Here is a 24,125-nt window from a genome sequence, read left to right on the forward strand (position 1 = left end):
CACTTCCTGTCAGAGGGTACGCACGCACACGCGCCTTGCGTCATGACGCATTTCCTGTTCACTACGAGTTACCCCCTCTTCTCCGCACCGTCGCGCCGTGAAGTGGATGTTTTGGTGAGAAAATACAGTGTCGAAAAGGGACGTAAATACGTTTAAAACATGAGATTTCGACCGAGCGGGACCTAAAGCGGCTCCGCGGGGGAAAGAGGGGCGTCTGCGGCGAAGGTTTCGGTTCATATTTGTGTCGTATTCCTCCGCATGTCCGCTTTCTTCGTAGATGGTCTCCGGCGAGCGTTGTCTGGCGGCGGACGACGAGTTGTCGACGAATAATATGAAGGAGATGATCGGTGGTTGCTGTGTTTGCTCTGACGAGAGAGGCTGGGCGGAAAACCCGCTGGTGTACTGCGACGGACACGGCTGCAACGTCGCCGTGCATCAAGGTAAGCTGCGCTGTTAGCTTAGCCGTTAGCCCACAGGCTAGTTAGCGTAGTCTGGTTGCAAGGTTATGGAGCGCTCCGTATGGAGCCTCCTCCGCCTGCCCTCACCAAGGCCAGGCTGAGGTCAGGCTCTACTCATGCAGCAGGGCAGTCCACTGCTTTGGCTCGGCAGCTCCCTTTGCCTGTGTAATCCGCTGCAGACGATAGTTGCCAGCTGCTTTATGATTTAGGCTGCTGGTTGTGCTCATTTTATCTGTATTGCTGTCAGAAGCTGTCATGAGGAATATGCAGGAGGGATACTCTACTCTTGTTGTGGTGTACGCTCTCATCGAGGACTTAACATTAGTGATACTGCCATCTGACTGCTAAATAACCCCCTAAATTGCTTTAGATATGAAGGGAGGCTTATTTAGAAGCAGCTTTTCAAGTTGGGAGTCCAACATTTGCATCAGCTCCTGCATCAAAACAGTGATCTCCAATGGCACGTCAGCTCGTAGTATTGTGGCAGTGATGCAATGCTGCCAAGGCGCTGCTCACCCAAGATGACTCACATAATGACGTCCAGTGTTTACAAACTTAACAGCTGGCCATGTGTCCATTTGGCAAAGGCAGGGGGACAGTGAGAACTCTTACACATGTCAGCAACTCTGAACCCATGCAGATGCATTTCAGTGTATTCACACTTGTAACACAAGTGTTGCTGTAACAACTTGCAAGTGTTTGGACTGTTAAATAGGTCTGACAGGAGCTTGTGTGTGAGCCAGAAGTTACAGACATGGCAGCACTCAGATCTAGTCAGATGTTAGGACTGTTTGACGCATGTGTTTCTCTGTACTGGTAAGCAGTATTAGTAAAATGACTTATTATGTAGACACACAGTTGACCAAATCTCATTGCATTAGATATTTCACTTACATGGTTGTGTCATATTATCCCAGCCTCAGCCTATCAGGCATCATGACTCCGTATAACATGCTGTATTAGTTTGCATAAGATTAAGTGCATTTTGAAACTGGCGACAACCAGAAATGAAAGTTATTTTTAGTGAAGATACTCTCAATATCAAATGCTCCCCATGTAGCATTTATACCATATTCTGTTATCACTCAGTTTTCCATAATGAAACATGAGTTTTGAAGCTTCAGTACAAAGTATTACTAAATATTGAAAGCAGCGATAAGGTGTGACATTTTATGGCTATCATGATCAAAACATGAACCCTCTGTGAAACATCCACTCACTTCCAAAATGTCATCCGTTTAATCGATTTGGTATAAACATTAACTATGTAGGACGTTGTATAATTTATTTAATGTTTAACACTTTGCATGACAATTTGGGTATGGTTGGAGGGACACGCATGCAACATGCCCTGAAAGCCACTTCTTCAACGCCTGGTGAATAACTGTTAGCAGACAAGCTGTTAAGGCTGTCCAAAGTACCATTTTGGGGGGCTTTGAAGCTTCATGGAGTATTACCTGTGAATATTTGAAGCCTTGTTGGGGCAACACAAGCATCATACTCTCCTCAAACTTGCAGTCTTATTTATGTACTTTGCTTTTATTGTAATAATGAGCTAAATGAGATGAGGACAAAAATCAGAGTTCAGGAATTTTCCTTTTTATTGGACATGGTTTTGTTTCGGATAAGCAATATTTCATGTGTTGCCTTGTCCTGATCTGCCCCTGAACCACAGCTATGACACCCTCTGTTTAGATGAAACATGTTTGACAGACAAGATTAACTAGTAACCAATGAGTGGCGTATTTCTGTAATACAGGTATCAACAGACGTTAATCTGTTGGAGATTTTTTTTTATACATATAATTTTATAATCAAGTCTGTTAGAACACTGGCGTTTATCCATAGAAGATATGCATCTAAAAAAGAGCCAGGAGAGACCAGAAGTGTTTCACTGAGACTGGGAGAGAGTCCAGATTTCACACTATATACTAATGCTATTAGAATATGCACTATTAATAATGTTGAGAGAACATTTTGGAAGGTAATGTACTGTACAAGAAGTTGAAATATTGCATTGCAGTGCAGAGAGAACACAAAACAAGGCACCAGACTGTTGAGCTTCCTCGATTTCAAATGTAAAATTACTACGATTAGTGAGTAAAATCTTTTTAATTTTCTGAACTGTCACTCTTGCACCACCATCACAGCAATTTAGCATTTTTTTCCTATATATCGTCAGAGTTTCTTAACATTTTTATAGATTTATTATGAATAAAACATGTCTCCTGTCTGTTTGAGCACTGTTAAAATAACATTAAAGCATTCACATACTCTGCTATCAGTTATCATGGCAGCAAATAAAGATTGCAAGTTTCTGAGTGATCGAATCAGCCAGCCGTAATTATTAAAATGATTTGCAGTGTGAGCAGAATATTCTAACCAACTGGTATTTGATGTTTTGTCTGCAAGTCTGGTCACCAGTTTCTTCATTTGAACTCGGTTACCTTATGGGTGTTTTGTTCTGAGAAATCTGGATTATAGTTGTTTATTCCATTGGATTATGAGCTCTGGTTAGATCAGAGATAATCTGGAAATGTGTAGAGGTAGGCTATTTAGGGTGGCGCTGCCGCATTTAGGGGAGCAATGCCTGTGCTGCAACACGTCTGAGTCGTGTAAGCATCAGTGAAATCAGGTTGTAACTCAAGATGAAAGAACTCAGTGTGTTTTTGAAGTTGGCGTCCATCTTGTAAATCATATTGTTTGCTAATGCAGTGTCAAAATATTTAGATTTGACAGAGCTTCTTATCATGTTTGAAAGTTAAGAGACATCAGTAGTCCTCTCCGAACTTGTGGCTCTGTTCATGTAGCATCCACACAGCAATGAGTAAAGTAAAAATTGTCATTGTGAGTATTTTCATATGGTTTCATCTCTAAAATGCAGCTGCAGCCGACAACCTCCCTTTTCATAGAAATATATGCAGGTCAAGTAAATTTTGTGGATTATTTGAATGCAGCCTCTTTATGTGTGGTGTAACAAGCTTGGCGACATAAACACAAAGCAAAAAAATTATCATCTCTGCCAACATGTGTTGACGTTAACAATGCATTACCAGTGATTCTGCCATTGTCCCAGGGGCTTAAAATGTTTTGTAGTGCTGGGAAACTATGTCAGCTGTCAGTAGCATGATATAAAAACAACAGCAGCGTGTTCAACACTCTGTCAGATCAAAACACTGCTCAGCTCTGCATTCAAACCAGCTGAGTCACAACTTTGCCTCCTGCCACATGAAAAACCTCGTCAGAAGTAGAGATGGTATGATATTGTAAAGATGTTATCAGGTATCGTCAGGTTTGGTGTGGTGTTATCATCACTGTGTATTTGCATTCTGTGGTATCATGTAGTCTAACGCACCCTCTGTGTCTCTCCTCAGCCTGCTATGGCATCGTGCAGGTGCCCACTGGTCCTTGGTTCTGCAGAAAGTGTGAATCTCAGGAGAGAGCAGCCCGCGTGGTGAGTCGAACAATCCATCTATCCATTCATCATTTATGAGTGAACTCCTGGAATAACAGGACTGTCTAACAAAGATGGTGGACATCATGCTCCTGAACAGTGCGATAAATGCGCTGAGAAAACAGCGCCAGTCTGAATGTCATCATCCATTGTTAACATATTAGTTATTTGAGGAAATCAGATTACTAATATTTAAAAAAAAAAAAAAAAAAATCTGATGTGGTGTGTGGCAAATAATGAATATTGGAATATTACCCAACCTTACTGCATAGCTCACCGGATAGTAGTGTTGTTACGATACTGGAATTTTTATCCTTGATACAGTACCTTAAAAAATACTGATATTTCATACAGTTTTTGATACCACAGAAAAAAATGACATTGATTTACATACATTGAAATAATTTAAAATGTAACATGGCAACAACAACATCAACAACCTGTCTTTTCTTGGTAAGTAGCAGAGAACAGCAAGGTGACAGTAAGAGCAGTAAGAGACAGCAAGAAAGTGCAGCTGGAACAGGTGTATTGATGCTGCAGAAAATGAGCATTGAAACCTTTTTAATTACTCAGAATGGATATGTATCAATAAATTGATATTTATGACAATATTACTGCATATATGTGGTTTACCACAGTGTCAAAGTTCAAATGTATTGGAGGCTGTTTATTACATTATACACAATTGACTTGATAGAGCCGTCATTTGGCTTTTTTGAACAGGGAACCTAAGAAGGAATTGTATTGTATTAAATTACACTGTTTATCACATGGCAATAGTATTGCTGACCGTTGTTTAAGTTAATTGTGAGACTTGAAAGCTTGCTTGTGTTGTTTAACCCAGCGAGTCTTAAATTTAATCCTAATACATTTGCAGAAGCCGCAGTGTCAGTGGCAAAGTAGAAATAGAAAGAATTGAAGAATTGTAACTAGAGAAATAATATTGGAGGTCTGCACTAGGGGTTTAAATCACCAGTTTCATCACAATACGATATTGTATTGTCTCTTTGTAATATCGGCAAATATCATATCACATCATTGTCCAAAGTCTGCCACGATACGATTTCAGTGTCATTCAGGGGCCTGTGGTCAATATTAGACCATATTATAACATAATCTGTCACAGAAGAAGCTGCCACCCCCTTCTTTGTTACTATTGGCCATAAAAGATAAAAACAATACATGAATAATGTTAATAATTGTGACTGCTTAAGTACAGTAGAGTTTACTTTAAACTGACTCCACTAACGCATATAAAAACAGCACATGGGATAAGTTAACCTTCAGAGCTTTCTCTCAGAGACCTTTCTGGATAAAAAGTCTTTTCATTTGAACCCAAACCATCATCTTTTTCATAAAACTTCAGGAATATCTGGCTTAAAACCTCGAAGGCAAACTTCTCCAAACAGCCATAAAACATGGATTAATAACATCATGTAACAAAAGTATCAAATTCAGCTCAGTAATGACTGTCAATGTTCATAGACAAAATTGCTTTTTGCTAGTGACCCATTATTAGCTTAAGCCCGTTACATTGCATAAACTAACCTAGCAGCTAGCAGACCTTTTTTCCTCTACTTATAGTTTTACAAATTACATGTAACGTTATTATTTGTCTTACTCACCGTTGGTTTAAGTCACTGCATCTCCTGACAGAACAGCACGGTTGAATTTCAGCCTGAAAAAATTGTTGAAACGGAGCAGCTAATGTTGCTGCCGAGAGGAGTTTGCGGAGTGAGATGTCCGTCCAAGCAGATACGTCTGTTTTATCTCGTAACAGCATTATTAACTTATGCCATGTGCTTTGTCTGTTGACCCATGTTTTCTCCAAAATCCCAAGTATTTCCATTCTGATTATTTATTCCAGAGGAAATAACGGTATCATCATTGTCTTTCTTTGCTGCTTGCCAACTGAAAGTTGCAGTTGTCGGTGACACAGACTTTCAAAATAAAAGGATATCCTAAAAATGAGGATATGGATTGATGTTTTCACTTTGCATCAATGATATATCGATCCAGATCGATGGATCATGACACCCCTAGTCTGCACAGATCCTCCTGCCTTTTTTTTAGGAGCTGCCATCTGTGCAGGCAGTGTTTTTTGTGGCGTGTGCCGTCCTGCAGCCCAGAATCCGTTTACTGCACCAGTTGGCCTTCACATTTCATCAAATGATGTGTAATCCTGATTGAAAAACTCTACCAATTTCCATTTGTTGTAGGTGGCAGACTATGGTGTGCAAACATTAAGCTATCTTGTCTGGATCATAACTGCCTGTAAAATGTTGCTGCCCTGCTTTTCCAACACTTGCTGGACTGACCCACTCTCCACAGACCTCTCAGTCATGTCACTCAGGACTGAACTGAATTTGGCCGAAGAGTTTCCATATTTTATGTGCCCTTTTTGTGACACAAAAGCCATAAACCGGTACGGCTACGTTGCTGAGCTTCAACTTAATATGACCTCGGCAAACTTCTAAGGACCTGTCGAGATTTTGTCAGGTCAAGATTTACTCGCGTAGTTGTTGATACAGGTGCTAGGAATGATCTGCCGACGTGCCGTGTTCGTGTGTGCGCAGAGGGCAAAGTTTGTCTCACAGAAATTTAGCAGGATAACTGAGTTTTCCTCTAACCTCTTAACCAGGTGAAGGAAAGTTTTCTCATTTACATAAATGCTTTGAATGTTGCAGAGCAGTGTCAAAGTGTACAAAATCTTGAAATTACAGCTGATGAGTAAAGAGGTGGACTTCATGCTCTTTGAGGGAATCTGTGTACAGATGTGTTTGTCCAGTGTTCCAGGCTGTGTTACCAACAATTAGGTGATGTGTTCCTTCAAAGATAATATCAGTATATTCCTATAAAAGTATTCTAACGTTCACAAAGAATTACATTGTGCGCAAACTACTGGATAACCATGATCTTCTGATAGGCAGAGTGCCTTCATGAAAAATGCATGTTGTAAAGTGAGGTACTCAACGTCCTGCAAAGTGTTACGATAATGGACGAGAGATTAATAATCGCCCTTATTTTTCAATCTGAAAATCTGACAAATGAAGAATCCATTACCCCGTCTCAATCAAACTGACCAGTGGAGTCGGACATTTATGATTCTGCTTTGTTTGCCTGGTAAATATATTTGCGACGGGCATTTACACCTGTGGCGTTTAAATGGTTATAGTAAAGATCATCTGCTCTGTCGTCTGCGGGCGCCGAGATAAGACAGACTGTGGATTGAAGAGTAAATGAAGCAATGATTTGACTGCACAGCACTTAACAAACAGAACTTCACAGTAAATGAAACAGTTATAGCAACAAGTTTACAACATTTATTGTAAGATAGTAGGGTGGAGTTGAAGCACCGTTCGTATCTTGTTTGTGAGGTGTGAACTTAAACGTGCAACAGAAACATATTGGTGGGAGAGACAAGGAAAGAAGGGACATAAGAGTCTGTCTACTCTTGTACAGATCACACACACACAGGGCTCTTTGTAGTTTAAGATGAGCAACAGCAGCTTAAGTTTGAGTTGAGGAAGAGTTCAATTGTCGGGCTCAGAGCAGCAGAAATAATTGCCGGAGGACTTGAATATGCTGATGTACAAACACACTCACAGTTGGAGTAAGAAGCAACCTCAGGTGGCAGATAGCGAGGGTGTTTCCCATAGAGTTTCTGGCCTTGTGCCCGAGTCAGGGCCGCGTGCCAGTTTACCTCACACACTCGCATATTTGTCATACTTTTCTGTGTTTACCTCCCTCAGAGTAGGTGACCTGTTGTTTCTGACCTGGTGTTGCTTCTTTACCCGCAGAGATGTGAGCTGTGTCCCCACAAAGATGGAGCCCTCAAGAGGACAGACAACGGAGGTAGAATCGCTCTCTGCTACTTAAACACACACACACACACACACATACACACACCCACATCTGTGGTGAGCCTCTTGTGTATTTTGTCATTAATTGCATGTCACCGGCAAGTTTAAGGGGTGTGAGCGTGCTGGGAGAGTTATGTCGCTGTTTGTTGTGTGCGCTGCCTCTCTCTGCCGTCCTTGCCAGTCCATGTTTTATGTGTGTGTGTCTGTGTGTGTGTGTATGTTTATGAGGGGGCGGGCCAGGATGGGTATAGTGCATGGCCTGTGAGGAGTCTCCACTCTGGGTTCATTGGGAGGTCAGCTTGGTGGAGACTGTAAATATTCTGTGTGTATGTGAGTGTGTGTGTGTGTGTGTGTGTGTGTGTTGAGTCAGTCAGAGAGAGAGGCACAGCTGTGGGATTGTGTCCAGGCCTGCAGGGAGGCATCAGGACAACACTAACACACACCGTTTTACTACTTTCTCTTTTATTTTACCCTTCCCATGACCCCTCTCTCCCTCTCTTCTTCCTCCCATTTTTCTCTCACCGTCTCTTTCCCCGACCGTCCGTTTCTCCGCTCTTGTCAGTTCCTCTTCACTTGTTGATCTGTGTGGTAGTCGCTGTTATTTCAGGTGGGACAGTAATAAAGCAGAGCAAAGGGATTAGTCTGAAATGGGTATTTGATCTAGCGTCTTAACGTATAGCGGGAAGATGTGGAGGCCGACAGAAATGAAGTTTACAGCTGCTGTTTGTCTTCTTTAGTTGTAGGTACCCGGTAAATATCTGTGCTTTCGTCACAGCAGGAGTTTAAAGATGATGACATACAAAGTTGAAAGAATTTGCACCCCAGAAAATGTTTCAAACACGATCTCTCACATGCATAGTTAAAGGATTGTGATGGAAACAAGTGCACCAGTGTTCTTGTACCTGGGGATGGTGTCATGGTTTACCACAGAAGCTCATAAAGCCATTATCAAGTGGCAGCTTTTTACCTCTTTCTTTTATTGTTTATTTCACACCACACTTTAGCCTCGTTAGCAACAAAGTTTAAGCACATTGTCCGAACTGGTTGGACTCTGATAACGTCTTGCCGTAAGGGATGTTTGTAAAGGGACGCTTTGTTGGGTTTTTGGGGTGTAAAAGTGTGAATGCTCAGTTTGAGGAGGAAGGCTGTGCCACTTTTATAGTCCTGTTTTATAGGCCTCTTCCAGATTCTTGGAGGGACTTCAAAACAACAACATGCCCCCATTTCACACTCGCTGCCTCCCCTCCGTCCCGCCCTCTGCTCTCCTCCCCCTGTCCCGCTCACCAGGTCAAAGGCAGGTCAGGGGTTCAACTGTAAGTTTAAGCCTGTTTTTGTTTCCGCTATGGGGAAAAACAGACACCTCCAGCGTGGCAGGAGACTCCCACCTCCATTTGACCTCGCGTTGACCGCCTTCTGCTCCTCCTCAGCCCGTCGTCAATTCTGCTGCCACTCCACTATGCCCCACTGTCATTCCACCGCCCCCAGTTTGTCTTCACTGACAGGCAGCTGTGTGTGTTAGGGCTCAATAAACGGCTACTTAGATAGATTAACTACCAGGTTGCAAATTATAACATTTACGATTTCAGCGTCTCAAAGTTGAACTCGGTTTAATTTATGTTTAATATGTGAATGGAAAACTGCAATTTGGCACATTAATGATGGGTTCGGACCACAGTTGTGTTGTGCTTGGGTCAAAGAAATATTATCCATTGTTGCCTTTTGGTCTGGTGCATTTTGGGTTCACAGTGACAACAAATCAAAAGTTTCATGGACTAACAAGGAAAACATTCAAATGTTTTTGAGTTGTGCTGTGCTTCTGTCCGTCTTTTGTCGAGTCTAAAGGCTTATTTTATCGTTACTAATGGTCACAAAGAGCTCAGAAGGAAATACCTGGACACGGGTATTCCTCAAAACTGTATTGAGTTTTATAGATATTAATTACACTGTGCAGATAGAGTCAGAGTAGATGATGTATCATGTAGTGCAACACGATTGGCTGTCTTTGTTTGGTTGTTTGATCCACACCAAAGTTCAAAAGGCAACGTGTCCACCAACTGAAATATACGGGACCAAACGCAGAAATGCAACAAGGTCAGCTATGCATTTAGTGTAGAGACTTCACATTTTTTCAAGTCGGTGTCATGAGTTACAACTCTGAAGAATGTGCAGGAGAAAGGCTGTTTTTGTTTTACCCAGCTGATAAAATTCTTTTTGTGATGTATGGATCAGCTCAGGATATCAGTCCTCTATCAGTCCTTTGCAACTTGCAACCAACAAATGAAAAAGTGCGTTACACATATCAATTCTCCTCATTGTGTAAACTCGGAAATTTGCCACAACTTTTATGCTGTCATATATGTGCAGAGGTTGATGGTTATTTTCTGTGTGTCTTTGCAGGCTGGGCCCATGTTGTTTGTGCCCTTTATATACCTGAAGTGGAATTCGCCAATGTCTCCACTATGGAGCCCATAGTGCTACAGTCAGTGCCACATGAGCGCTACAACAAGGTAACAAACATGTATACAATGTAATTATAAGGGTCTGAGCCTGTTTTTGTAATTAAAGTGGTTCTCCTAATTGTCTAAATCCCGAATATAATTTTTCTTGTAGTAGCAATGACCATAACTTTGATACTATGCAGGCATCAAGAGTGGTTGGTTTTCACTTCCTGTTTCAGTAACTAATGCAAGTTAACAAACTGATGTGTTCAGAGGAATAAAAATGTAGTGTTTTGCCTTCGATCAATACACATTTAACAACTAAAATTGGTTTTAAAAAGCGGTTAAAGAAACACCCAAAACCACAGAACACCAGCCCATCTCCAAACAGGACACATTTTGTTAAATAATCAGACCCTCCAGGATTTCGCAGGTTTTTTGGGGATTGTTGCAGTCTAAAATGCCTGATTTCGCGGCAGCTTTTCTAAAAAATTGCGATAAAAGTTGCAGTGTTTTAAACATACTTGTTGTGATGAAATTGCAGGAGACTCTGAAAAGTGCAAAAAAAGTTGCTTTTGTTTTGTGCAATTCATTAAAAAACAAAGGTAACTTGTTCCAGGGGGAATAAACCTGAACTCAGTTCTGAGGTCTCACACACTGGTTGTTGCTGGTGGATTTAAGACACAAAATAATAATGTACTATTGAATGAATTGAATTTGAACATATATATCAGTCGCTGGTAGATGTTCACATTTTGAAAAGTTAATTTCCCATCCTGGCACACACGTATTCACACACACGCACACAGCTTGTCACGTTAACAGGCAAGCACACCTCTCTTGCAATTATAATAAACTAATGCTTCTTCCAACCATGCGTATTTAATCTAACTTACCCTCACTCTTTCAGTGCTTGGAACAGATTTGGATGCAACAGCCTCTGTCACAGTGATTTGTATGGTCCGTGGTCTGCTAGTTTCAGCCATTCTCCGAATATGTTTTGCGTTAGTTTGTCAGTCCATGGTTTTCGTTTGTGTTCCACCACAAAACAATTTACCCCCGCTTTCATGAAGAACATCACGAAACTGTTTTGCACAGTCTTTAGCAGTAATTTTTGTTGGTAAATGTGTGACGTTAGAATCGCACGTCTGCATCTTCATACCATAACCAAGGAAGTGAATTCGGTGACGAACGTCCATTACGGTGCACAGGGGACTGCTGTAATTGGTGAAACTCACGAGAGGCTGGTCAAAATGGCGGAAAAGTTGCGGTGATTTGACAAAATTGCATGGTCGCGCAGAATGCAGGGAGATTGGTTGGATTTGTTGCGATTGCAGCATCACGAATTCCTGGAGGGGCTGATTAATATCTTACAATATCACCATGATAGTAATTAAAAGTTTCATTGTGGTTGATTTAAATGTTTGTTTTTGTACCTTGCCTGTTTTCTTTTTGTTTTTTTGTGCCCTTTTGCCCTGGATTTTTAATGACATACTTGCTCTACATGATGTAATGCTACCTTGTGTTGACCCCAGGAAGAGTACTTGCAACCTTGGTAGTGGCTAATGGGCTCTAAATAAATAAATAAATGGACTGTGTGTGTTTGTGTGTGTGCGTGCGTGTGTGCGTGCGTGTGTGCGTGCGTGTATGTGTGTGTGTAGACATGTTATATCTGTGAGGACCAGGGCAGAGAGAGTAAAGCCGCCACTGGAGCCTGTATGACCTGCAACAAACACGGCTGCAGGCAGGCCTTCCATGTCACATGGTGAGAGCAGTTCACATCACATTAACCTCTCTAGACAAGGAGGAGATTGTTTCTACTGTGTTCCACTCAAACTCAAGTAAAGATGTGTGGATTTGATATACTTTGGAGCAATGTAGTAGTAAAAACTTTGTGTTACTGTGGATATTAAGATATTAGATCTACTTTAGAGTGGTCAAATTTGGATTTTTATGCCACTTCTGTTTTTGCTTCCTTGTGTTCAAATCATACTGTTTCATGTTCAGCACTAGTTGTAGTTATGATTCTTATTTTGTTACAATGCTGCACATAAATGTTGAAAGGTTTGATTTCCTTCACACTCCTCTCTGCCGCAGTGCCCAGTTTGCGGGGTTGTTATGTGAGGAACAAGGATCGGACGCAGACAATGTCAAGTACTGTGGATATTGCAAATACCACCACAGCAAATTGGTGAGTGTCTTCTCATATTTCTGTCATATTCTACAAAACCTTTGATACTCTGAACCACAACTTCACCCATCACTAGACAGAATGTCATTATTCTCAACTGACCTTTTCTATTGTTGCCATAACTTATTTCTGCACATGTGAGGACAAATTATATTTTCATGTATTTTGATTTGGTAGTTTAAGATGATTAATCATTGAGTGTACTAGTTAACCAAGGAGGAAGCTTGTGTTTTTTATAAATATGATAGTATAAACCTACAAACTGACATATCTGCATCGCTGGAAATGTATTATCCACCCAACTATAATGATCAATTCCTTAAAAAAGGTCTCAAATACAACCAGTAAAGGGTTGACTAATGAAGGCAGGACCCACCTGGGAGTAGCTTGTCTGAGCTGGAGATACTGTTTGACTGCAGCAACAACTGCTTTCTTGCAGAGGTAGCTGCAGCCTTCTGTAAACACCTTAAATCTTGTTTATTTAAAATGGCATAATGTTAGGGCTGGGCGGTATGGACAAAACTTTGTACCTCGGTATTTTCAGGCTGAATGGCAACACACAATATATATCTCAGTAGTTTCTATGAAATTGCAAGTCAGTGCCACATTTGAGACGGCACAGGCACTTTTATAAAACAGACTGTGATCAAAATAAAATGTAAAGACGAACTTTTTTTTCCCTGTTTGAAAATATGCAGCTGCACAACGTGTAAATGAAACATCATATAAAATGAATAGCAGGGCTGTATGTTAATTTTTTGCACACAGCTCTGGAGCTACAGAGGTTTAAAGGTTTGCAGCACAGCACACAAAACTATAACATGAGTATAAAAGTATCAATTAGTTTTGAAACAATTAAAAAATCTTTGTGGGGGCAGTTAAAAAGTTGTTTTAAATGAATCTAGTGCTGGAAAATGATTTAAATATTTTTATTTATTTAGGCTATTAATCTTAATTATGCACATCGCATCAACAGAGAGGCGGAAGGAAGGAAGGAGCGAGAAATTCTTTGTTCACGTTATATACATCTTGTATCTGCAACGTCTGTGTTGTGGCTGCATTTTTTTAAACAGATCTGTCGCCTGCATCCAGGTACTGTCTCAAAGTCACACAATAGACTACAATTACCAAGAAGAACAGCAGTCACTACGATCGACCTCACACACAAACTAGCAAACACACTCACCTGACACAATCAAGCATTTCCGTCTCCCACACATGCAGTGCTATGTGCTCCTGCCGTAATTTCATTCATCTCACAGACTGATTTAGCGTAGCACGTGCAACATATAGACCAATGTTACACTGTAGACTAATTAACAGACGGATTAAACAGAGTCTCTTGGTGTTCCTGGAGAACTTTTGAGTGGAGAGAGGAGAAATAAGAGAGGAGAGATACACATTGGCATGCGTTACATAACACAACTTGACCCTATATGGATATAAACAGAGTTGTCTAAATCTATATCTTACCTGGAAATATAGAGATATGTTGTACATACTCATTACATCGCCCAGCCCTACGTAATGTAGAAAATGACAAATCCGTCTTCAACAACAACCAAAGTTCTGTCCACCTTTTAAATGCTCGTCAAAAGGCCATCTCAGCTCACAACTATGACTTCAACAACAACTACCCACACAGCGCCCCTAGCTTCATAACTGCTGCGGATGCATGCCACTCTTTTATTAACTGCACCGTGCTAAAACTACAGATGAGCAATTAGTCTACAACGATGCACAGTGTTGACGAGTGATTCTTGGAAGCCCCTAGTTGAGGGTACATGGCGGGTTTCACTTACTAGCTTGTATTAGGCTCAGTGTGTTTCCTTCAGATCTGAGCACTGATCTTAGTTTTGTGTACGAAACCACTCTGACTGGTGTGTATATTAACGATGTTTGTTACACATGACTACATGTATATGTATAAGAATATTTCTGTTTCTATGAACATTTTTAACAAAGATTTATGTGTTTTTTCATTCTACTTACTGCAATAGCCAATCACTATGTAGACATAACACACACGTTGGTTTACCTGTAAACCTGTGAGGAGTACGGTTCATCTTGTGAACGGCATGGCACTCCTCTGCTGCCACTTGAGAGATGACCTCTTCCCTTTTTCGTGTGTCTCTACCTCCCTTACCCTTTCTCATCCCTGTCCTTCTCCTCTGTCCTCCACCTCTCTATCTTTTGTCCAGCCTTTCCTCTGTTGCTGGTTTCTCCTTCCTGCTCAGCCATCTCCCTCCTTCAGTCAGCTTCCGGTCTCTGTTGGCCTCTGCCCCCTCCTCCTTAATCTATCTTCCTCCCCCATCTGCTTCCTCCATCCCCCCACTGCCTGCCTCTGTTCCACCTGTCCTTTACCCTCCATCTACCCCTTTCCATCCACTCTTATTCCTCCTCCCTTCCTGATGCCTCTAATCTCTCTAATAGTGGCCCAGGGTCCCCTCCAGTCCCTTGTGTATTGGTGCTAAGCCCACAGTGGGCACGGCGGGTTGGGTTTAAAGGTGCTGAATAGGGTCCTTTCGAGCCTGGTTTTCACCATAAGGTCAAACAAGTCAGGCTAATCATTGTCTATGTATTGTAAAGTCTTTGGTAAATAACATATCAGTGATTTATATCTTAAATTTCCAGGTAGCTTTTGTTATTCAGTCAGCAGTAGAAGCTGCTTTATGTAAATTGGACACATGGTTTAAATAAATAAGTTGCAGTGTTGGTGTTTTGTTAGTTCAGTGTTGTTAGAGAAGCTTTTTCTACTCCTTTTTTAGATGGTGTAAGCATACAAAGTACAGTGATAAATATTGTGTAAAGAAGACAGAAGAACAGTCTCTTTTGTCTGCACTTCAGACTTTTTTCGCCAAACAATTGGCATTCACTCCTGAATGGCAGATTGCTGGTTTCTTGTCCATGATTGCTGCTTTATCTCCTGTACTCTGTTAGTCTTGCTCTGAATATGCAACCAGCATAATGCAAACCTGATAGGTGAATAGCCGGCCCATTGTTAAGCAGAATTCAATCAGATAAGAACAGAATGAAAAGGATAGGCATATCAGCACACAAATCCAACAACTGGATATGCAGAGCAAATGCGTTTTCATTACATACACTCGCTGAGGAGACGCCCTGGTGTGTTCCAGATTTTGTTCTGCTGCCCTGATAGTTAACAGCCTATAAGAAGATATACACATGTATGCATCAGCTGGGAGGGGGACGCGAATATTAAAAACGGGAGCGTGACCTAACTATTATGATTTCTGTAACAGTGGTAGGATAGAAACACAGGGCAGGCTTTATTTATAGTGCGCACACACACACACACACACACACACACACACACACGCACACAGATGACATTTTGCAGTGTTAACAAAGCTGATGGAAAGACTCATGCTGGTATATTGATCGTGTATGAATGGCTTTGGATGCTGGGGCATAATGTCATTAAGCTGAGATTGTATGGATGACAGGAATGTACGAGAGGGAATCAATGATGAGGAAAGCAATGTTGTTAGCAGAGTGGGTTTCATAAAATACCACTTGATGGATGTTTACGGCATGTTAGCAACGTATGGTATTTGACTGGACTCAGTCAGCAGACAGATTTAATTTCAAACTTAGATTTTACTTGTTCGTTGTTGGTTTCGTCAGGACAGATTACTGAACACATGCTCTAAAATATAATTTGTAACATATTTTTTTTAGATTATTAAAATGTATGTATTCTAATCACTTTGAATTACTTTCGGAGTACGTCAAAATCATCTTGCTGAGCTCTTGTATTTCCATGCCAGAAACACAAATGTCCTGGCTGTGCATTTCCTCTGCCATTATTGTGTGGCAGGTGCACTGCTCAAACTTTTTAAAAATCTGTTTCTAGGAAATGCATTCCTCATGTGAATTTAACACCATGTCCTAATAGCAAGCAAGCGTCGCCCTCTGTCCACTCTGAATCCGTTAAATACCCACCTCTATTACGTCCTGTAAACAAACCAAGTAACTATCAGCTATTGCCGCAATAGGGTTGTTAATAGCAAAGGTCATTTACCAGGAACTGTCAGCGCCATAGGGATCTTCCTTCCAACAGCTGCACCTGTATTTAGGTTTTGTATTTAAATGGGTAGGTGTTGTGTAGGTAACTCCTCAATCTAATTCACAAATCAGCCGTTCCTCGTCCATTTCAAAGCTTTCAAAGTGAGCGACAGGAGTTCATAGAAACAGAGCATCCAACTAAAGTTCAGCTCAAAATGGCAGCTCCTCAGCCAGTCGGAAGATTTCAATAGAAAGCAATACAGTCAAACTGACGCTTGCCTGTGTTGCATTAAGTTAGGACATGGTGTTTGAGAAAATAAAGCAAAACAAATAACTAATGTCTTTTTAAAGACAGTATCCGCAATCTCAATACCACCAATTTAAACTGTAACGAAATACAGGGACTCATATTTTGTATTTTTATAACGTAACCCAGGCTGTAGTACTGTGTATCTTTCTAAGGAGTGTAAATGCCTCAACTTTACATTTCCAATCATTTACACTTGGTGTTTCTGGCACACAGCTTTGGTTTCAAACTTCCTCTATGACAGTGATTGGCAAACCTTGTTGCATAATTTTCTGTCCTGAGCTGTTCTTCCAAAGCAGCCGATCTTTAGCAGTAAAAACATGTTTACAAGGCAGTGAAGTTATTAAACTGAGAGTGTAGAAACCCTGAAAGTCCATCTCTGAAAAGGGTGTGGAGAAAATGACCCTAACAGTTAGGCAAGGAATGATTCAAGTGTGTTCTTCAGGCTGTAAGGTTGAATGATAATCCAGTGTTTTTCAGTAGGAACAGTAATTGATGATCCCTTTCCTTTACGTGTCGTACAGTATGTCAGTATGAAAATCCAGATTTAGACTTTTAAAGGGAAGAGATTGCCAGGGAGCTGTATGTGAAGCCAGGAGAGGAGGATTTATCCCATGGTGCACCAGGTTGCCTCAGAGAGTCAGCTTTACATGAAATGCCAAAAGAAACACAGTCTCTGGTCATGGATCCGTACGTTTGAATAGAGACTGGGTAAACACACGCCTTGATCTATGCCTGGAGGTAATTTGGCTGTAATTTGAGGATGTAGTTGTTTATCACCATGGCAACAGATGCTATGAGCAAGAGCAAGCTGACTCGGACTGAGATCGATAACCAAGACCTCTCAAAAGTGTCCCATGATGCCTCTTTAGATCCCAGCTCTGGCAAAAGAGTTTTTGAAACAACAATAAAACACAACTTATGGTTGTGTGGGGCTTCACTGCTGCCCTCGGTCCTGATCGGTTTTTCTAATGTGTAATATTGATGGGTGTTCTGCACTTGAATGACTTTTCCTAATGGTTACATTTGGTCAGTGAAAGTTGAACAAAGGAATGGTCTTTTCTACAGTGGAGGTATAATGTATTTTTGCCTTTTTTTTTTACTCATTAATGGCCAATAAGTTAACTCCTGTAACCACCACTTACTACCAATGCTTGTGACAATGTTTTTTGACTGTTTTTTGAGTTTTCCTTGAGTTCAGTCAGCCTTTTTTAGTTTACCTTTTGTTTATTTTTTGTATCATGGAGTTCTTTTTTTGGTCTCATTTTAGACTCTTTTTCTTTGGACTTCATCCAGTAACTTGGAGTTCCTCTTTACCTTTTTTAGCGAAGGAGCAGGGGCCGTGGTAGTAGGTCTCAAAGCTTAAGTGACTCTTCCTCTCAGTGTATGGATAGACCCCCAGACACGGACAAGAAGGTAAGACAGCCCTCAGATCTTACCCTCTCTATGCCTCCAAACCACGACTGTGACTCCACCAGAAACATACGCCCTCACTGTCACACGCTCACACTGTGCAGGGACAGGCAAACACGCAGTAAAAGCATTGATCAATAATACTTTTCAGCGGTTCTCATAATGGCTTTATAATGAGCATTTATGGAGTCAGTCTTTGAATGTATTGGCAGGATGTAATTTATGACAAGCGGAGTCTCAGAAGACACATTTTTGTTTGAATTAACAAGGCAAATGGAAAAAAAGGTGTGTGGTTTTGATTAAGTCTTGTAGATGCTTTTTATGGCTCTCTTTGCTATTATATCTTTATTTATTACATGATGACAATTAACCAAAACCCTAACAAATGTCTGCCCTTGGATCACTTTCAAGTAGGGCTGCACAGCTGACCAAAATATTACCGAAATCCAATCCAGTGCAATATCCAAATCCCAGAAGCTGCAACATTCCATTATACACGAAGCATTGTGGTGCTACAGAGATCCCCAGCTCACAAATCATATCCCATATATAAGGGAACACACTTGTTTGGTAGAGACCCCAGCAAAAAGTGTTTTCCAAAGAAAAAAACTATGCAGTAGATGCTAATGTTATATAGATGTAATTGATTTGAGTATACCATCATCCACACCAACAGTTGGGAGTGTAAAAATTTATCACACCTCAAAACACATCAACATGTCGTCCTTCAGCTTTACAGCGAGGCCTTTAAAATAACATGAGTCCTTTTTAATTTGATGTCCAAGTGAGTGCTGAAATGGTGTTTTATTGACCCAGCGTCGGCTGAATTTGGATCGGGTATTAGCTGCTAGTATGACTGCAGCTCACCAACACCCACCAGTCGTCGCAGCCGCCTCTAATGAATGCTGCATTAGTGTGACTTAATCAGTCACAGCTGTTAGCAGAACATGTAATCACAGGCTGCGAAAAATCTGAATTTACAGGAGGTGTCAAGTCATCTGTTCCACTTTTTGTTTTTTGTCATGTGTAGTGAGTGCTTGCAGACCAGAGGACAGGGCTCGGGCTAAATTTTAAGTTTCATTCTCAAAAAGCAGCATGTTATTGTAGTCATACTCCATTTCCAACTTTGCAGGCCAGGATGAGGCCACATCCATATTAATACATTTTCTTTTTAAAACAAATGCTATCTCCGTACACACGTTTTAGCAATCTCTGTCCCTACTAACACACCTGATACACATATCACGTGAACATACACTGGGTATGCACGTGCGTGTAAACAAGAAGCAGATTATCTACCCTGCGGTTGGTTACTTAACTACGACAAACGTCAGGCTACCCACACAAGAAGGATGAAATCACAGAAGGTATTTAGGCCCAGCTATGATGTTTTGGCTCGACATGTTGTGACTGATAAGACCCAGTTGGGACGAGAATGTGGGTGTCTGCATCATTGTTCCAAAAGTCTGTGTTTCCACCCGTCCAGACTAAAACACAACCTCGGAGTTCTCAAACTGAAACAGGGTCAGCAGCGTTTTCAGGGGTCTCTGTTTCAAGGGTTTCAAAATGCCTCAGTAGTGTTGATGCTAGGCGTAAACGTTTTAAAACAGAAACGTATTGATGTGGATGTACCCTTTAAGTATAGTAGGTGGGTAGAGATATTCAGCTCCGTGTAGTATAAATATATACATTATTAAAGCAACCACATGACTGTCCCTTTACAGTTGAGCTGTTTAGAGAGTTTTCTGCTCAGTGTCATTGATTATTTCCACCCAGCTCTCCCAACAGTGTGCCCTGTTTGGACCGCACTTTGAACATGCATCCATCCTCCCTCCCTTCTTTAGCACCAGTCGCTGGGAAGAGTTCACATGTTTCAATTATTAAAGGTGGTGTTAGTATGTGAGGTTTATCAAGCACTTACAGTGAACAGGATCGCTGCAAAGCACAGTGCTGCAAACAAAGGACACTCATTAGATAAAACAGGCAAGAACAAGCACTTGACATAGTCAGACATGTGAGCCAGAGCTTTTGTGTGTGTGTGTGTGCGCAACTGTGTGGGAATATTTTAGCCCAAGGGAAGCTTAGTCCAGACCAACACAAGAATAAGAAACAGACACTTTCACTGTGCAACAAATGCGGATCACAACAATCTGACAAGAATAAAATATGTTATAAGTACGGCTGTCGAATGGTTAGCCTTTTAAAATCACAGTTAATTGCTGAATTTCAGTAGGAAATCGCAATTAATCACATTTTTAATCCATTATTTTGCATTTCAAAACAGTTTTGAAGTCCATATTAACAAGGTGAGCAAGTCTTACCAGTGTCTTAACTGGGAATCAAGTAACAGTTTTCAGGATTTCCAGTTTAGTTGCTCTCTATGATTCATAAAGGTCCTGTATGAATGAAACTGTTGTTCCCCAGCAACGGTAAGACATATGACTGGTCACAACATGCCAACCTCAGGAAAGACCAGAGTCTTTCATTATGTTGACTGGTCTGCAGTCAGTTGCCACCGATTCAGTAAGAGCTGTATCTAACCTCTTTAGCCCCTTTTACACTGCCAGATTTTCCACAAATGTTGGGCCGTTTTGCCGGCAAGCTGCGAGCGTTTAGACACACAGAGCCGGATTTGCAAGTTGATCCGAGGTGCCCAATTTTCCGCCTCGTAGGGTAGTCATATTGGCGGAACCCTTTTAGTTTAAACAGACCAGGGCGGCCTTCTGCTGCGGGAGGGGCTGTTGAAGACTTGTGGGAGGAGCTGTTGATGACGCCGCACGTGCGAGCCACTGGCGGTGGATAAACAGGAAACAGCTGATAGCAGGAATTAGCGAGCAGCTAGTAGCAAGAGGGAAACACAAACCTGACAGACACTGTAAAGATGAGCAACTGGGGAGACAAGGAATTGCACGCCCTCCTTGCCCTCGCAAACAAAGAGGCCATTAACTGTCAGATGACGGAAGCGGTGAGGAATGGGCCAACTTACGAGAGAATCGCCGAAGGATTGACCAGCCGCGGCTTCCCTTTGAGTATGTCACTGTTTACGTCACACGCTGAGCTACATGTTTTGTTACTTGCTCACGCCCCCATTGCCCCGAAAAAGGCGCATTCTGTATAAACAAAAGTAGGTAGGCGGCATTTTGCTGCACTCCCCGATTTTGTTTTTATACTGCCAATGCTGAAAAAAGACTGATTTTTGATTAAATTCCATCCACAGGTCTGTGGTGATTTGCTCACTCCAAAATAGTGCTTTGGAGATACGGTTGCCTGCTGATATCAGACTGGTTAGCGGGACTTGTGTGCTTAGCTCATAGGTGATATTTTAATTCCGTTTGACACAAGGTGCATTTTACTTTTGACTTGTCAACTGAGCCGTCTGTGAGGTTTTTATAGTGAAATGAGAGATTCAGAAGTGCAGTGGTGTCTTTTTTTCCATCACTGCTGCAGCGGCTTCACTACTACCCTTAGGGATGCGTCGAAGGGACAAAACAGCAGCACGTGATTTAAAAAAAAAAAAAAAAGTATGTTCCGACCTTAATCGCATTGTGATTAATGCGTTAAGGCTGACAGCCCTAGTTACAAGGTGACTTCTCAATGAAGTTATTTGCCCACAATTCTGCTCAGTTTCTAAAATACTCTCCATATGTCCCTGATATTTAATGCAGCTGCACAGTGCATACGAAGTGCATTTGTGAAACCAATTCAATTTAGGCAGGGGATGCTTTAAATCTGCATTAGGAAGAAACTGCCTGTATCAACAATATAAACCAACTGTGAAAACATAACATGTAAAAGCTCTGAGCAAAGTTTAAAATATTACAAGTGGCTGCTGCAGCTTTTCAATCAGATAAATTCTGCAATAATTTCAGCTGCTTGTTTTATACAGATGTTTTGTGCCAAGTTTTGTATAAAATCAGTTTACAACACATCAGTGTAACAGCTGATTCAGAGGACACATATCAGATATAATGTAGAAAGACAGAAGTTTCACAGGGCTGCATATGACTGATATCGATCTTTAAAATCAGCTTAGTGATAGTTTTTAGTTTTCTGAATGTCTCGACAGATAATTGTTCAAAATCCACTGAATGAAATGTTCATATTCAGATGACATTTATTTTTAAACCTGTGTTTACGCAGACAGCAGCTCTGTAGAGATTTTGACCATGATGCTGTGCCAAAAAGACTTTGTCGCTTCTACTTTCCTTTTCCATCTTTTTTTGGTTGTAGTTCGTTGTTTCTGATAGACGAGCATGAAAAAAAGACAATAGATGTGTCATTGTGTTGAGTCATAAAGTAATTAGTGGAATCCAAATTTAGTATTTAGCATGTTGTGTGATGTTTATTTGTGTATGTGGTCATTGTGTCAAACAATACTGGCATCAGGATGAGTGTGTGTGTGTGTGTGTGTGTGTGTGTGTGTGTTCAAATACTATCCAGCCCTTCTGCTCTGGCTTTTGTTAATATTGCCTTATTTGCATTAGTCAGAGTATCCCCCCTCTTCACTCATTTACGCTCTCACACACGCACACACACTCTGCATCCACATTCCAGGGTCAGAGATCAGTAGTTCTCAGATGTGTGTGTGTGTGTGTGGGTGTGTGTGTGGGTGTGGGTGTGTGTGTGTGTGTGTGTGTGTGTGTGTGTGTGTGTGTGTCCACACATCCACTCATGCATTTGTTATGTGGTTTGGGGGCTCAGATGTATACCCACCTCATGTTAGACCCTGCAGTCTAACTGCAGCAGGGGCTAAAAGATCCCCACACTGGCCACTTAGAAAAGGCCTGCAGGAAACACACACACACACACACACACACACACACACACACACACACACGCACACGCACGCATCTATACATACACAATGGCTGGTCAGAAATCCTGCAGGAAACTGCACAGGGGAATTCCTGCCAGGCCAGGGCGGATTATTTTCCCCCTTACTTCCTGTTCCTCCGTCCGTCCCCCCACCGTTTTCCTCTCCTCTCCTCAGCCCTCCTCCCCTCTGTGTCTGCAGCCTCTCATCTTCCTCCTGAGGCCACTGCGTTGACTTGTGAAGCATTTAAGATGCATGTTACATCAAATTAAATAGCAATATGATTTTTTTCCCTTGCATCAGTGGTACAATTTACTTTATTCCCTGCATCTAGCTAAGTTAAATGAATTTTAATTTCTTGTCTGTCAACATTTCAGTAAGGAAAAGTACCAGTCTTTCACACACTGTGCAGTTAAAACAGCAATTTGATTTAATGTAATAATTAAACAAGTAATTGAGCAGTCAATTTATAGAAAACTATTTAACTGTGGTTTCTATTATTTGATAATTTGTAAGTGATTTATCAAGCAAAAATGTGAAAACATTTTTTGGTTTCAGCCTCTCAAATGTGAGAATTTGCTTTTTTTCTTTGTTGTATTTGATTATAAGATGAATATTTTTAGATTTTGGACCGCTGGTTTGGCAAATCAACTTGGGTTCTCGGACTTATTTATGGCCCTTGTTGACTATGTCCTATCATTTTTATTGATAAATAATCAACAGATTGTTACAGTTAGTGTCACAGTACTGGAATTTGTAACTGTGATACCATACCTTGAAATATATGGATATTCAACACCTTTTTGATACCCGAGGAAGAAGCAGAAGGTATAAAATTGAAAATATTCATTCAAAAATTAATATTACAAGGCTATAACAATGAGGACTTTTCCTGGTTAGCAGCAGAGAGCAGCAGAATGAGAACTGAAATTGTTTCAAAGAATTGATATGTATCTATAAATCGACCACACTACAAGTTACCAAATGCAAAAATCAAAATGCCCATCTGTGCCGAGAGACTTAAGAACGTTCCAGGCAAATATTTTCATAGCTGTAAAGAAGAAATACAAGAAACAGTGTTTGTCCACTGAAAGGGGAGTTTCCCAGTTCAGAGCCTCATGACCAGCGTTCGACATAGACGGAGAGGATTCCAGCCCAC

The 24,125-nt window shown here is 41.1% G+C and overlaps 1 protein-coding gene across 3 annotated transcripts in view; it reads left to right on the plus strand.

The window, feature by feature from the left end:
* The first annotated feature begins 75 nt into the window (after positions 1 to 75).
* Positions 76 to 24,125, plus strand: part of mllt10 (MLLT10 histone lysine methyltransferase DOT1L cofactor) — a 52,257-nt gene continuing 28,207 nt past the window's right edge. The window contains exons 1-7 of one of the 3 annotated variants that reach the window (XM_050056140.1): positions 76 to 440; positions 3,833 to 3,912; positions 7,713 to 7,767; positions 10,173 to 10,282; positions 11,875 to 11,978; positions 12,311 to 12,404; positions 18,067 to 18,156. In XM_050056140.1, coding sequence (XP_049912097.1) covers positions 278 to 440; positions 3,833 to 3,912; positions 7,713 to 7,767; positions 10,173 to 10,282; positions 11,875 to 11,978; positions 12,311 to 12,404; positions 18,067 to 18,156 — 696 coding nt within the window. In that variant the 5' untranslated portion in view covers positions 76 to 277. The remainder of the gene's footprint in view (positions 441 to 3,832; positions 3,913 to 7,712; positions 7,768 to 10,172; positions 10,283 to 11,874; positions 11,979 to 12,310; positions 12,405 to 18,066; positions 18,157 to 24,125) is intronic. The other 2 variants (XM_050056141.1, XM_050056142.1) reach the window with 2 other exon arrangements.

Source organism: Epinephelus moara, chromosome 11 (genome assembly GCF_006386435.1).
Source record: "Epinephelus moara isolate mb chromosome 11, YSFRI_EMoa_1.0, whole genome shotgun sequence".
NCBI classification, from domain to species: domain Eukaryota; kingdom Metazoa; phylum Chordata; class Actinopteri; order Perciformes; family Serranidae; genus Epinephelus; species Epinephelus moara.